This window comes from Oenanthe melanoleuca, chromosome 6 (genome assembly GCF_029582105.1).
Source record: "Oenanthe melanoleuca isolate GR-GAL-2019-014 chromosome 6, OMel1.0, whole genome shotgun sequence".
NCBI classification, from domain to species: domain Eukaryota; kingdom Metazoa; phylum Chordata; class Aves; order Passeriformes; family Muscicapidae; genus Oenanthe; species Oenanthe melanoleuca.
Window position 1 is genome coordinate 13,273,182 of NC_079340.1, and position 16,875 is coordinate 13,290,056.

General features: G+C 36.8%; 1 protein-coding gene across 1 annotated transcript in view; it reads right to left on the bottom strand.

Moving 5' to 3' along the window:
- Window positions 1–16,875, bottom strand: part of LRMDA (leucine rich melanocyte differentiation associated) — a 608,820-nt gene that overhangs the window by 86,674 nt on the left and 505,271 nt on the right. Inside the window, exon 6 of the mRNA XM_056494398.1 lies at window positions 9,002–9,086. Coding sequence (XP_056350373.1) covers window positions 9,002–9,086 — 85 coding nt within the window. The remainder of the gene's footprint in view (window positions 1–9,001; window positions 9,087–16,875) is intronic.

A 16,875-nucleotide genomic window follows, 5' to 3' on the forward strand; every position in this document is an offset into this window, starting at 1 on the left:
CATCTCAAATAGATAGCAGCCCAACAGACAGACTAGTTTTCATAAATAATGATCCTGGTCTGTAAAATATTTTGTGACCTTACAGTCAAGCAGTTTTATCTGCAAAAGCAAGAGTCTCTTGAAAATTTCTTCCAAAAATACATTAAATGTAACAATGAAAATTTACATTTTCATTACAGATTCTAATTTTAATGAGAAAACATCATCTTTCACTTTTCCAACATTTGCTACACAGACCCTTAGCATGGGGCAGATATTTACTGCCTCTGGAATTAAAACATGCTCATATGAAAAAAATATTCAAATGGAACATGCATCATAAAGATTTTTTTTTCTTTAGCCAATAATATAAAGCTTTATCCTGTCTGTGTACTACAGAGCAGTACAGGCTGTATGGAATATATCAACACGTGTCTATATGTTATTAAAAACAGTAAATTCCTGTTTAAACAAGGGCTACAATCTGTGCACTAAACACTCATTAATGGTTATGAATCAAAAAAAAAGGGGGGGGACTTGCAGCAGGTGTGCATATCTATGAATTTCAATACATTGTAAAACTGTCTGTAGCCAACAGCTTCACCATTTGGCCTTTCTGAGCTTGGAGACAGGCAATTTTTCATGATTTTACTATTTCTGGCCAAACAAAAAGTTTTTAATTAAATATACCACATGATTCCAGATGTTTGTTTATTTGTTCCAATGAGGCCATAAAAATGCCTGAATGATAAAATTGGAGGACTCCTGCAAAAACAGGCTAGACTAGAGTGCTAACTAAACATGGGCTCTCTCAGGAGACTGCATTTGCACAGCACTGGTGTGCTTTGAACCCAATGTCTTTGCAAGAGCTGCAGCACTGTGGCTGATGACTGGAATTCTTTATAGAAAAAAAATTATAAGGCCAAGTGGCAAATTTACTAGATTTTTTTTTTTAATTGCCAGTTGTATTCACACTGCATCATTAGCTCTCCTTCATACCCAAAGATTTTAGGAAGGGTTATAGGTTTGGGTTTCTACTTATAGAAGCCAGTGCCTTCTATATTTTTCTGCCACTTTTTAGTCATCCTGCTTGAGCATTCTCATGGTTTCTTATTGCCAGCATGACAAAATGAGCTATGTTGTGAAATATCAGACACCCTCTAGTCCACCAAAAATATGAAGTTACTTTTTTTTTTCCTCATTAATCACATTCCCTCTGATATGACACTTGTATGGGTGACTTGGGCCTAGACTGCTAGGTTTTGGCAAATATGGAAAATGCTACAAAGAAAAACCTCAGAATGACAAAAATATGGAAAGTCAGATTGGGGAATGTGCACTGTGGAAAATGAAAGTCTCTATAAAACTTGGGAAAAAACCCCTGACAATTATGAAAGTTTGCCTGAGTCTTAGACTACTAAATCCCATTAGATACAGAATGAGAATTTCGTGCTCAACATCTGAGATATTTAATAATATTTTAATCTGAATTTGATTAACCACTTAATTACTCTATTTTTCTCTTTCAAAATTTTCTTGCAGAGAAACACACATATTTTATTCCCACAGAGACATAGCACACCAGGAAGTGATCCTCTTAGAACTTACTTCTGATCAGCTCAATCACATCCCTTGGGTTCAGTTTCAAACCACAGAACACAGAGAAGGCTCACAAATTAAAATATGCTGTCATTTAAAACCAAATCTTAACTTTTCTGGCCATCAAGAAAGACTTTACACAAAACTGGAAGTCACTTTATATATCATTCCCACCTCATTTACCCCAACCTAGTTTCACATGACTAGTTGCTCCCATCACTGCAATATACAAAAAGATAACAATACATTTTTATGCTGAGGTTTTAATAATCTACAGTGTCCTGATTTGAATCCAACTTTCCTTGTATACACAGACAAAAAATTGTTGACCCTGTAAGTGACAAGAATATGAATCCAACGACCCAGAAAATTTATTTCTTGAACCATATTAGTCAGGGTCACATTCAAATCCAACTACAATTTATTTCACATTTAGCAAAGTCATTGTGCTGTACAGAGAAACATGCAGATGCTGGAAGAATTTATCACTACTGAGCAAGTGAGGCAAATTGGTCCACCAACAGCACAGCTACTGGTGGCAGTTCTATTCCAGCAAACAAACAAAATAGGGCTCAGGAAAGGGACTCCTTAACCTGTTCTTTCATCACTGCCCAGAAAAAAACACTCCACAGCTGAGACAGTGACATGTGTGGGCATTGGACCTCTCAGTTCTACAGAAAGGCAAAATTTTTGACTGTGTGCCAGCTCACAAAACCAGGAGAGATGCCTGATGCATTTCCAGACTTGGCAAATACTAATACAGGTGGGCTTCTCTTGCCAGCTAGAAGCATTTTACTGGAATAACTTCCCTAAGGAACTGTGCCTCCCAGCATTTCTCCCCACCTGCTTGGTTCCACTCATTCCTTCCACCTGTTCTTCTCCCCACAAAGCAAACATACCAGAAACACAGAGAAAGCAGCAAACTGGAATCCACCTTGGAAGGGAATAATCATGGTCAGAGATAAGAAACCAGGTGCACCATATAAATAACTAGAAATGAGTCAGAGCCATTCCCCCCACCTGCTGGGGTAAGGTTTGGGCATCAGCAGGAGCCATCCAGCACAGCAATGAGAGAAGCCTGTTCCATCTCCTTGCACTAGAATTCTGTACGTTTCTGGCATTACCTTCTCACACATCTGGACTACAAAATGGCAATTCATCTCATGACTTTTTTTTTTTTTTTTTTTTTTTTTTTTTTTTTTTGTTTTTTTTTTTTTGTTTTTGTTTTTTTTTGTTTTTGTTTTTGTTTTTTTTGTTTTGTTTTGTTTTTTTTCTTTCATATCCACTTAACTAAAGTGAGCTAAGACCAAAAAACAGAATCTTTTTTCAACCAAGTCTTCTCTCACACTGATACTCATCTATACCATCACTTTGCTTTCCATACTTCTCCCATGTGTCTTGAGCTTTCATTAATTTCTATTTTCCAAACTAAAAACCAAGGAAGTAGAACCCAGTTTCTCACTTCATACAGGCAAAACACATGGGATTTTTCTTTTTTTTTTTTTTATAACAGACTCCTTATTTTAGCTTTCTCCCAGGGTGTCAAAAGAAGAGGATTTCCACCCATTCCCCTTGAGGCTAAGTCATGACCACATCACATCTCACTGTTAGGACATATTTCCTGGCACTAATAGGAAATGTCACAGCTTATTTTTAAGTGTTCCTTCCCTGGAAAATATGATCTTGTCTGTTCCATGCTATTGAGAACTTTTTTTGTTTGTTTATTTTAAGGTTATTCATCTCATGATGGGAAGATCCTGGCCTAAGAAGTCTTCAGTCTAGGACACACCACAACATAATGCAGGTTACAAATGATGGTGTTTTTAAAGGACAATTTATGCTGAACAGTAAAGAAAATACCTCACTATTCACAGCATCTTTGGCTGATACAGAACTTTCACATAGAGCATCTGCTTGCAATTTTCTTATTCATCCTATTCTTAGTTATTAAACAAGATAAAGCAAATACATCTTATCTACATATATGGATACACTTTGGTAACTGAATGATAAAGTACTAACCATAGGTTTTCTGGGGTTTGGGGTTTTTGAGCTGCCTTATGCATACACACAGAAAAATCAATTGACAAGCATAAAGTGCAGTTCACACTGAGAAAACTAACTAATTATGATAAGTTGCTACATAAATTGCTTTGCAACTTCCCCTGCAATCAATTTTGAACTCTAAATAAGCCTCTGGCTTGGGAACACAAGTACCTAACAACTGTGTCAATAACAACAACAGAGAGGACCACAATGATAATATAAACAGGATACTTATCTTTCTGGAAGTAAGTTTTATGTAAAGCAATTTCCTTTTCTTTTTAAGTCTGTGATTTAAAGACAGCATGGCTTTCCACAATGCTTGCATAAAATAAGAACTTTGTGTACTAATGTTTACTATTAAGAGGTGTGTGTCATTTTTATAATTTTACTTCAAACATTTTAAAGTATTATATTAAAACTCTAGGCCAAATTTTGGAAGGATTGATAGATATTATCAGTTCCATATGAACCTAAGAATATACATAAAGTATGATCAGGCTGAGCAAATTGAGACAGAACAGGTAAATCCTTGGAGGGTAATCACTTTAAATGTACAACATCCTCTGGCTCTCCAAAATTTCTACTTTTCTTGTTCAACACCAAATTTTGAAAGTAGTCGATGTCCTTGACATGTACTGGACTGTACAACCCTTGTAGCCCACTTTCACCTGGATCTAGTACTTATCTAAACTCCTACAAAGCTGCTAGCTGCTCTTCTGTGAGGCACTAACAATCAACCAGAAGGAATTCTGTATGAACACACCAGTCATCAGTGAAGATTTGCTGTGCTGGATCCTCTGAGTACAATAGCACAGTAGAGCAATCACAGAAGAAGGAAACATGGCAAGTTCAGGAGTCTCTCTGACAGATTATGTGCCTACATACCATTGCTTGATTAAAAAGGTAAAAGTCTGGAAAGATCCTAATTCCAAAATAAACCTTCAGCACAACTCAGAGAAACTCAGAGCAAAAGGAAACTCTCACTTGGTTCAAAAAGGCTCTATAAAATTGCCTTTAGAAGGTTAATAAGAAGCTTCAAAATATTCTGTTCTTGGATTTCTGGCCATGGGATTTGAATGCAGTTGATGACTTTCAAGATCAGATCATAAAATCAGAAAAAACACCTGTCAGTTGATTGAAGCATATTGGTAGAAAAAATACCAATTTTGCATTTGGACAATCATCATGCAAACATAAGACAATGTAACCTACTGCATATACCAGAACACTTGGATAATTAAATTTGGTGTATGGACCAAAACAGGACAGTGGATTTGTTCAGAAAGTTTTTACAAGTCATAATAGATTAGAACTATTAAAACTTGGCCTAAATCCAAGCTAAGGTTCTAAAAACTACTTACATAAATACAGGCTTAGTTTTTAATGGAAACTGCTCTTCTTCCTTTTACCAGTAAGCTATGGGGTAGAGTTACCACTGTTTTTCCCAGAAACAAGAGCACAAGAAAAGGAGGAGTCATCTGTAAATTGTTACTGGAAACCAAATGGCTTTGGCAAATTAATATGTTTTCAAGTAAATCAAGTAATAGACAATGTTATTTTATAACTATTTATACAAAAGGCATCCAGGACGTTTTTGTATGGGAAAAACAGATTTTCATGATATCTATGATTTAGTGATATTGCTTCTGAAGATGCAGTATGATAAATTACAATTTTCCCCATCAACTAGAAAGCACTGATCTTTTTAGAAGGCAATTTGAGTTTGAATGCTTACACATAAAGGCACATCCTTAGCAAGGATGCCATTATAAAAAAACCAAATATAAAACCTGAGTGGGGTGAAGGGTGAGGGGCCTTTCTCCACATATCAGACAAATTATCCTTACAAATACATTATTATGACTTAAAAATTTCTTTTTCATCCATGTCAACTATGTAAAGAATTGAAGTTTCTATTTTAAGATATGTATCAGTTAAGAAATTATCAATAAGGAGCTGAAGGGTACCTGGGCCATATATACAAACCACTAAAAAAAATTATGTAAGCCCCAAAATTTTTGGGCTAATTTCTTCTAAAAGCCACTACATTTCATCATTTTTGTATATTGGGAGCATGGCCATTTCTGTTTAAAAACAACAACAAGTAACTGTTGTGTTGGTTTTTTTTTTCCTTAAAGGTAGATCTGAAAAAGCAGATGGGAATGAGGGGCATATATATTTTATTTCACCAGAATATCTGAAAGCTAGAGCAATACAAGCAATGTATAGAATATAGAAACAAAAGAAGAACTTTCTATGACAGGAGGCTGTGTCTTCCAACTACTTCTTTTAACTAGGTAAGAGAACTGAACAAATAAATCATTGGGTTCTAAATCCATATAAAGTAAAATACAAAATGCTACTTTAACAAAGATCAAGAAAAGGCCCTTAGAAGTTTGAGATCATTGTTTTGGAATCAATAGCAATTAGGTCACATAAGGAATCAAGTCACATTGCTGTCAGATGCCCAAAATCCAAATAGAAGGCCTGTAGATTTTTCATTGACAAATATGAACACTGGGACTGAGGTAAGGTTCAACTTAGAAAAGTGGGTCTAAGCCACACTGTAATAAAAGGGAAAACAACTTTCCCAAGATGGGGAAAAATTTTCTAAAGCTTAAAAATGTGATGCAATATTTATTTCTCTCTCCATATACTTATATACTCAAGCATCATAAAAGTCAATACAATTTTTGCAGTGGTTATTCCATAGCATTCCATGCTGATATCACACTATCACATGCTGCTTCTGTGGGCCTTGAAAGGGAGAGTGAGATTTTTTCCATTCCTGAAATTGCCTGTACAAAATATGGAGTCAGCCTAAAGGACTGGATCCTGGCTGGAAATTATAAACTGCATGCATGAGCACAAGAGCTGTAAGACACATGGTGCAACCCACACATAATTATATGTTTTTGTTCTCCCTGTAAAAAATCATAGCTAAATAGAGTGAGAAATGCCCAAGTGAAACTGTACCAATCAAACACATCCAGCTTGCTCCTGCTCTCCCTCCCAGTCCCCCAAAAAAAATCAATTTGCAGCTGTACCAAACCATTTGCCAGACTTCAGGATTCTGGTAAACCAGTTTCTCCAGGGACAAATAACACTCACAAACTTAAAGCATTCTTCATTCCAGTATGCATTGAAAGCCACCAATATTTACATATGCAACAGCTGATTCAATTCCACTTTACAACACTGAAAGCATCCAGTGCTTCCAGAAAAAAATTCAAGATATTCAGAACCTAAAATAGCATGCTTAAGTATTTCATGCTTTCCTCGGAGATTTTTCTATTGACTGCAATTAATCTTTTATGGGCTTGTGAACTTCAAAAGTTTTTTGCATAAAAGAAGTTGATTGAGTTAATGGGCTTTGCCCATAGCAGGTTGTTCTAAGCTTGGAATTGGTTCTTCCAACACCTGGAATTTTGCAAAGTGCCCTTAATTTTTTCCTTGTGAATATGTGTATATATCTACACACACACATATATATAGGCTTATCAAATCATGTTAACCATGTCTCTTTAAGGACCAATTTTACCCTTTCTTTGGATGACATTCTCTTCTCCATTCCCTGTATTTATAACTGTGCTTAATCATAAGGAAATTTGCAGCATATTTAGCATGCAGAGCAGAATATTTCTGGGAAGAGTAAAGACAGAAGTAATAAAAATTGTGTGAACTGCTAAGGGTAGCAAGTTGATGATTTGGGGAATATAATTTTCCTTTTTCATAGCAAGGGGGCAGGCATTCTGAAACCCTGGTGAAGACAGTGGGTACCTAGAGCCTGTCAGGCTCCTGCCCTGAACAAACACCTGCAGGATGTGTGTCCAACACCTACTGCAGCCACACAACTGCTGGATTGCAAGAGGAGTCAGTCAATGATGCAGGCACACCGATTTTGATGCCCAACACCACTGGCATTTCTTTTGCCAAGTAGGATAAGAAAATCAGCCATGGAGCCACACTTCTAATACCCTAACACCTAAACAAAAATATCTAAAAACACCTTTAAGGCTTTTAAGGGTACATTTAAAGTATTTTTATAGAACCCAGGTATTTCTCAAGATTCTGTGATTTTATTTTTTGTGTTAGTAGACCCAAGCCATTCAATCCAACACCAGAACTCCAACTTCAAGGGCAACATGCTTACCTGAAAATCAAAGCTACTTATCTTGGGAATGGAGGGAGGGTGGAGAGGAAGGGTTGCAGGTTTTTTGAGGGGGAGAGGTTTCCAATTCAGGATTTTGCTTGGTCCTTTTTCTTTAAAAATTATCAGTTCCTACATGAGCTCAGTGCTGGAATATGCACCCACAGCACTTAGAGGACATCTGATTTCTAGTGCACCACAGCAATCTACACCAAGGCCAGGATGTAGCTCCACACTCATCCTCAGCTCTAGCACAACAATAATAAAAGCTGCAAACAATGAAATTCCAATCAGCTGCTTTCCTCACCCTTCACACCTGAATCAGATCCTTCCTCAGGTGCATTACCTGCCTGATTCTTTCAGCAGCAATATGGAATTCTACTAAAGCTGCATCCATCCTCTGTAGTGCTGCAGAATTTAAACACACATTAAAAGTAAACTACCATCAATTCATAAATATAAGGCTGATTTTGATCCTGGTATCCTAAACAAAACCTGCCTCTAACAATTGGTTTACATGATCAGTATAGAATCAATGGGTAATGTAGGAAATTAATAAGAGGATTGTTGCTCTGGTTTCGACCTGAAAAAGTTCTGCAAGATTTACAAATTTCTCGTTATTGAAAAAAATAAAGTGAAAAAGCTTGAAATGAACCCTTCCTGACTTCTTCAGCTTTTCACCTGTTCCCTGAATTTTTTGTTTCATAGGTATGCAGAAGGAATTTGCCCAAGGTGCTTTTTTAAGTTCTAAGGATTGATGAAAAAGGAAATTGAAGACTGATCCACCTTTAATACTGAAAACCAGAGAAGAATCCCCTTTTTGTTGCAATGAAAATGCATTAACGTTTCAAAATTATAGTCCTAAATTTCTAAACTGCCAAAAAGCTCCCACTTTAAAAATATTAGAAAGTTTACAAATTCTCTCAAAATTACCAATGCTGCATGTAATCATCTACTTAGCAATGTTTAAGTACTCTAATCTCTTTACATTTTTCTCTCTCTCACACACACACAAATCACTGAGTGTTATTATCCTTAGATTTATTTGCTTTCCCGGTAGACTACCTGTAAATCCTATTTAATATGAGTTAAAATCTGTAGCCTTGACAGGTATGGTTTTCCCATAGAGGGCTTGCAAGGCATGGTGATGCCTGTGAAGTGAAAGCAGCAGCAGCCAGCAGAGAGAAGGGCTTGGGGCAGAGCTGAGCCCCAAAGACGCGCTCGCACCTCGGTGGTTGGTGAGGTCCCTGGATCCAGCAGGCAGAGGTGTGTAGTGCATCTCTGGAGAGGCAGAGGCAGCAGCACTGGAGGCCTGTGTGACAAAACAAACAGTGTCAGTGCTCTGGGAGGAGGGCAGTGCTCAGGCAGAGCGGGTGCACCTGCAGGACGGGCTGAGATGTGGTTACAGGTGGAGCTGCCAGCCATGGAGGATTAATCTGTTTTTGTTAAGGCTGCTTGTGATTCCTCAAGGCTGCTGCACTCACCACAGTTTACACAATGGCATTAGGTATCATTACTAAATTAATATTTTCATGCAGCTGACAGTTTAAAAATATTACTGTCTTTGGCAGGAAACCCTTAGGCAAAGCTAAAAATCTTCTTCTTGATGAAACAGATTAATATTTACCTAAAGGAAGTTATGACTGAGTTCACATGAAGGAAATGAGATAGAAAATAGAAAGTTGGGCTAAGATACTGTACTTTTCAAAACTAAAGAAAAAAATCCCAAATTATTTTCTCATTCCACTCTCCTGTGAGCTAAATGAAAGAATGTATTAAAAATTATAGTGCCTATAATGCAAAAAAGTACAAGTATATAGAATTGTTAACAATAAACACTTAAAACTCACACCAGAAGTCTAATAAAAGAAATAAGCAACACCCTAAAAGCAAAATGTTAAGGGAGAAGAGGCCCAAGACTTTCTCCACAATAACTCTCAAGATCCTATGATTCCAATTTTAAAATAATAGACTGAAGAACGATGGTTCACAATAAACTAACCTTCATTCCATTGGGTATTTCAAATGAAGGAAATATATATATATATAAATTATAAAGCTAAAACAAGCCACATTTACCATCTTGCCTTTTAGTTACAGAACAGCAGTGTTGCATTGCTAGGAGAAGATATGAAAATAAAGGATTGTGTTGGTGAACATGAATCATTGTCAGTTTTTAAAGTTCAGTTTAACTTAGGTTGGTGACACACTAGTGATATTTCCAGTTTCAGATACAGAGTTTGCTCTGGTGTATTTAGAACCTACCCATTTCAGCAGGCATAAAAAGATGATGGGCTAAACAGAAGACACAAAGGACAGCATTCACTGAAAGTTCCATTATAATTTCTAATCAAAAAATTAAGGCAAATAAAGAGAAAAATACAGAAGCGAAACTATTTCTTGAGTGTCCTGATAATTCACTAATGGGAGTCTTGAGAAAATAATTGTTATCTTCTGTGCAGTTTGTTCCCTAATGATATATTGACTTCAAAGCTATAAAAGTCAATCAAAGGAATCCACCTCAATCTTACTTACTTATAATTGAACATATCCTCAAAATTTATGAACCCCTGAGTCTCCAATGTCTGGCTAATATAAAAGTATAAAATTGGGTTACAGTGTTTTGGGGAAGAAAAAGCATAAATACTAAGTCAAATCTTAATTACCAGACCAAACCCGAGAACAACAATCAGAAATCTTTAACAATGCAAGTTAATAATGATAATAGTTTGTTAAAGGCTGTAACTTACAAATCTTCCTTGCTGTAGCTGTTGGACTCCTAAATGACAGTACATAAAATGTTAAGAGGTGACTGACTAGATTAGCATACTAAGATTTTGCTTTTGGAGACCATCCATCAATTTCTATGTCAGACCATAGTAACAATCTCATTTTTGAGAAAAATCAGGCCACAACATGAAGATCCTTCGTGCATGAAAACAAATATCTTAATAGAACTTAGCAGAGACAAGTTTGCCTAAACAGCAAGGATGCTACTTATGGGATATGAACAAAACCAGAGAATATCCTGCCTCTGCTGACTCAGCAGTGATGAGGAACCTTTTGAGGGAACCTCCTGTTCAGAGACACATTGCTACAGACATAACCCTCACCTTCAGCCAGAATGAAAATTACCTTGATTCTGGTGAACTGCAAACCTGCAGCTCAATCCACTATGAACCATGAATTATTGGAAATCCCTCTAGTGACCAATATGAGCCAAGGGCACATAACATGTAAGAGGGACAGATAGAAACCCCTTACACCCAGCTATGTGATATTTGACACTAATTCTGTTCACCACTATATGTTTCCTTTGGGTTGAGTAGTTCTGGGTAAGAAAAGGAGAAAAACGTCACTATTTAACATCAGACTTCATCCCTGTAAATCACTCAAAAAACTGGAAGAATAAGTGGTCTCATACTGTACACTCTAGATATTATCTGCCTATTCAAGTGTACTTATTTGGGACTCTGGTAACAGTGAAGGTTTCTCTTTGGTACTTTTAATCTCAATTTAGACTGTTGACAGCTTGATGATAGCTTTTCCTAAAATTACTGGAAGAGACTTTGCCATTTCAGCAATATACCAGTGAGTGAGCAAAATTCAAGAGCTTTTAAAAAGGATATTGGAGTGAAGGGGCAATTTAGCTTTATTTCCAATTTTAGGAAATGCAAGAACAGAAGGGTTTGTTTATTGGTGTTTTTCTGTTACTTTATGTACAATATATAATTCCCTGTCAAATATAGAACAGTTTTCATTACCTTTGAGGTAGGTATTCAGTTAGAGCAACTTTAATTCTATGGAATATCATCCAGGGTTAGGATTGTTTTGCACAGACACTGGTTCAAGTTCCAAATCACGTTTCTGAGTAAGCCTGTGCACCAGCAGAAAGACAACTATTTGTTTTCCCTACCACACACTGACATTTGGCCCCAGGCTATTTTCCAAAGAGATTTGTATAGATTGCATTACTCTTAATATTCACAGGAATATTGTGACAGTGACAGCATTGACATGTGACAGTTATGTCTTCAAGTATTGGTGACATATGCATCAGAAGTTCTTCTTGCAGTGGAAGGTAACTATACATACAAATAGCTTTGAGGAAAGCTGTTTAAACTGGTTGGTAGCTTCAATTTTATAGGAACAGGTCACAAAATAACTCAGTAAAGAAATTCTAAGGGTATTATTACAGAAGAAGCTTGAAGTTTTGCAAACCTTGAAGTCATCCAAGTTTTGCAGTATTTCATAGTACATGGTTTAAGACTTACAAGACAAATAAAGTTAGAGTACTCACAGCCCCCTGTTATGCACATAACCAAACATTTGCAAAACTGAGGTATGTCTCTTCATATTAACCTGTGTATTTTGTCCAAATTGTTGTATTTGATACTAAATAGACTACAAAAAGAGTACCAGATTTGCAAAGCATGTTCATCAAAATTACAGACATTGTAGAAGATGAAGCAGGAAGAAACAGAACCAGCGAAAAATAAAAAAAATAAAAAAATAAACTACAGCAAAACATGTAAACTAAATTTGAGAGCAACAGTACACCGAATCTTTGACTATTCAGTCCTAGGGAATGGTCAGGTAAGAACAGCCTTATTTGCCAAGAATTTGCTTTTCTATGAACTTAGGAACAGCCAGTGGAAAAAAAAGGGATGAAGCATGAGAGAAGGGATAAAGAGACCAGAAAATATGCAAAAAGCAGGCCCTGAGTGGAGCACTCCATCTGGCAGAGCACAGCAGGTCTGGCTCTGCCCTGCCCAGCTGGAGCTCAGCCAGAGGGTCCAAATGGGCTGGCTGGAGTTCCTCACCCAGCTCAGCACACTGGGATGTTCTGGAAAAACAAGAGGTGGCACAGCATCCCCACCAGGAAAGGAGGCTGCTCTTGATGGAATTTGATGGGATTTCCCAATTTCCTTGCTTCACAGCCAAGCATGGGTTAGCAGTTGTCTTTGCTAAACCTCCAGCATAAATTAGAGTCACTTTAATGAACGGGGAATAAATAACCCATTTAGAAGAAAATTGTCAGCCAGACACCAACAACTAGCTCTCAAGGGTGGAGGAATCTAATTAGACTGAACAACAACAAAAAAAAAGCTGATTTGTTTAATCCCTGAATTCCACTTTACAAGGAATGAAAAATGCAATGCTTGGATGGTTCTAGTAAGGGAACATTGTGTAGTATCAGGACATACTGTACGTCTGTTGCATCAAAACAAATTTGTAGAGACCAATGTTTCAAAAATAAAAATGCTGTGCTATTTTTGGCAACCACACAAGTTCCTTCAAATATTTCAGCTGTTGAAGGAAGTAAAGGGAGAACTCAGACAAGCCAATTCTCTTTGAATAATGGTTTGAGAAAATAAAATTTAAATGACTCTGCTATCCAAATTATATCTCTCTACTAGACGTTTCATTTTTATATTTCTAAACACAGGAGTAAACAAAAAACCCACTTCTGACACTTTAAAATCTAATCAATAATACACATGTTTCAGCTATAATCAAGAGTATGACTTTGACCTTAGCAAAGATTCATTCCAGATATTTTAGCAGCTTATTTTCAGACGTGATGCTATTAATACAGTAGCCAAACTGTTGTAGTATTAGGACAACAAGGAGAACAGTGATCTTATATTTGGTTTGGTCTTCCAAATTCAATAATTTTTAACAAGAAAGGAAAGAGAATTTTCCTTATTTAACAGAAGTAGCAGAGCTACTCTTCAAAGCATTCAAAGCATTCCCTTATTCCCTTATAAGAGAGATTATCACTTCTCACTTGAATTTACTTTACCTTTTGGTTTTCACTTAATGTTAAATTGCAAGGTTGAAAGCAGGGATCAAAAATGCAAATGAACATCAGATAATTCTTATGCATTTAGCCTTAATTGAGTGTAATCGATATGTCTGGTGTGCAGCCAAATCCAACTATTGTGAAAAGCACCTAATGTATGGACATTATTTTTGGACTACTGAATGCCAGAAAATAATGAGCTGGCATTCAGCTTTGGTGAATCAGCCCTTGAATTTTCATCTAAGAGCAGTTTTGAATTATTACTGAAGATAAGGTGTAAATGTGGAAGGGAATTTTATCCATGTTTCTCCCATGAATCATAAATGAGGAAAAAAATTACAGTCTAAATTGCACTTAAAAGGAATAAAGTCTTTTCATGTCATACATGATTTATCAAAATGATCTCATTTTAAGAGTACTGTGGTGTATCTTGATTAATAACATTAGTAAGCATGATGAATGGCCTCTTTAATGGTAACACAGAATTTATTGGCAAAATCCCTACTTCTACCAAAAAGGGTGGGAAGTAAAACCCACAGCAGTTAGTAACCTGCAGAAACAGCTTAAGTAAACTCTCTTCTATGTATTTTGCATTTACATATCCTTGAAAATCCTTAATTTGAGTTTATTCTCAGGCTCGTTCAGAAACAAGTGACAGGTATGACCTAAAGGGGCAGCTCTAACCTCTGCAGGAGTCACTTTGCAGTTCTCTGCAAAACAAGCTGAACTCTGCCTGTACTGTAAGAGGATGTGGTGTATTAAGGTCTTTCAAGAACGTTGATCCCATCCCCTTATGACCTTTTTCAATATCCTCTTCATTTTGCCTTAATATCCTAAATGCTTCCCTTCTTCCATGACTCCGTCTTCCCCGCCGCCCTCCCCCTCCCTTTTTAAGCCTGCTCCAGCCTGCCCTAACTAATTTCCTTTTGGGCTGACAGATCAGAGGCCTTCCTAGCACCGCTCCTTTTAGACCTGTGAAGCCCTCCTCGTAATCCTGCTGCTTGTCCACAATTAATCTTTCCAGTTGCCACATTATTAACACTACCACCCACAGACAGAGGATGCCTGAGCACGGCTGGACACTCGCTCCCCACTGGAGCATCAAAGTTGTCAATCACACACTGGTCAGAAAGTTGCCTGCTGTCAACATCAGAGGATTTCATACTCTCCTACCCGCTGATCAAACATTTTTCTTCAGAAGATTAATTCCAAGTCCCCACCCATTTCCTCCCATATCCTCTTTCCCTTTTAGGTTTACTCAATGATCCATCTTCTGTATGGAAAAGGAAGCAGTGCATAATAGAAATCCTTTCAAAACAAAAGTTCAGCAAAACTAAATTTAAATCCCAGCTGTTATAAACCTCTTCCCCCCCGTGCAAGTTAAACACCTTAAAGAGCTTGGATTAGACCAAGTCACAAATGCCTTTCTTTGATCAAAGGCTCCAAGACTTTACACAAATATAATCACAAGGCAATGACTGCATCTAAGGAGCCTGAATTGATTTGTTCTACTGTAACATATAGCATACAAAAACACCCCTTAGGCTTTTTGACTTGCAAGACCGTTCTTTTTCTACCTATATCACTCAAAAGCCAAGAATTTTAGCATCTCCTTAATATTTTTTCAAGGTCATTAGATAAAAAGTGAACTTCTTGCACAGTATTTGCCTTCTCTTTTTAAAAAGTGCATCTCATCTACTTAAAAGCGGAAGGATACCAGAGATTCTTCAGCTCAGGTTCAGTTTAGTGAGTGGAAGGCAAGTAACTATTACCACCTCTCCCTAATCACAGGCCACATTCTGACATATTCACTTTTTAAAAATTAAATCTTACTGCTCAAGTGGCTCAGTACCTTTCATTACAGTAGTTAACAGAATCTGTCCCTAAAGGAGCACTTTAACATGCTAGCCACACAACAGTGAATGAAAGCAATACCCATTAATATAATCCAGCAAGCAATCTAAAAACATGATAGGTTTTAAAATAAGAATAAATTCGTTTCAAGTCACACTACAAAGTAAATTCAAAGTTGCTCAATCATACTCATCCCTAAAATAGATTTCATAATGTTTTTTAATCTCTTAGGTTGGTACTCAACAAAAGACTCCCAGAAGTATAAAACAATAAAGAAAAATCTGCTGGCCTTGAATCCTAATCTGAGATTGGGAAAGTAATTCCAAACAATTATTATACATTCTACCTTACATTTCTCTGTCAGAATCTTTACCTCCACGTGCTGAGAATACACATGATACCTGTTTTTCATTTATACCATGCAGGATTCAATGGGCTCTCACACTAGTGAAGTTAAATCCTAAGGACAAAGCAAACCACAAATAAGTCTGTCAAACCCCAAACCACAGAACTCTGCGCCTGTTGCTAAAGAATTCTGAATTGTCATAGACAACTGTTCTTTGAAATTCCTCGTGAAGTGAACCACAATTGAATTTTGAGATGTTAGGAGATGCTAACCTTTTTCTAAGTTCCCACCTCACCAACACCCAACATGACATTTATTGAATTTCACTCATTGCCCAACAGTTCTGAAGGAGTGAAAGAGAAATATGGAGTTTTTAGAGATTGTAGCATCAACAGAAGGTGCCAAAAGCATAGGTAAGTCAATATGAAGGGAATTACTGACAATGTATTAGATTCCAAGTTTCCTTCAGTCATTCCCTGCAATATTTTTCAAGCAATTACATCAATTACAAAACATAGCAGTAGTGGAGTAATGGCCAAGATTCCTGCTATGCTATGGCATAGCAACAGTATATAAACTGCACACAAACATGATGCAGAGCTCAAATCCACATTACATATGATACTGTAACTCACTACTTTTCCTAGCCTTTTACTTTTAAATAAGGTAACTCAGAACTTCTCCACCTCCTTTTGCCAACCTGATACCCATAGATTCTTCAAAAGCAAAGACAAAACCATCAGGCTAAGTTATTTTTTTAGATTGGAACTTCCAAGACTGTTCCATAAATAAAATCAGCAATGTAATATCACTACTTGTAAGCAATTCAATGATAATCAGAGGAATGCATAACCATGTATACATTTCACAGGCCAGCATAATTGTTTGCAATGCTAGAGAACTCATTTTTGCTTTGCTATTCATTCTGTTACCTTCTGCTTAGTTTTTTAGGAAGCATGGAAAATGTTGCAAAGAAATGAAAGCTAGATCCTAAAAAGTATAAGGTAACAGTACTTCAATGACTGTTGCTAAGTTGTCCTTACTTAACAGGAATTAAGAAATTGGAAGGTTAAAAATGCTTTCAAGGCATCTTCA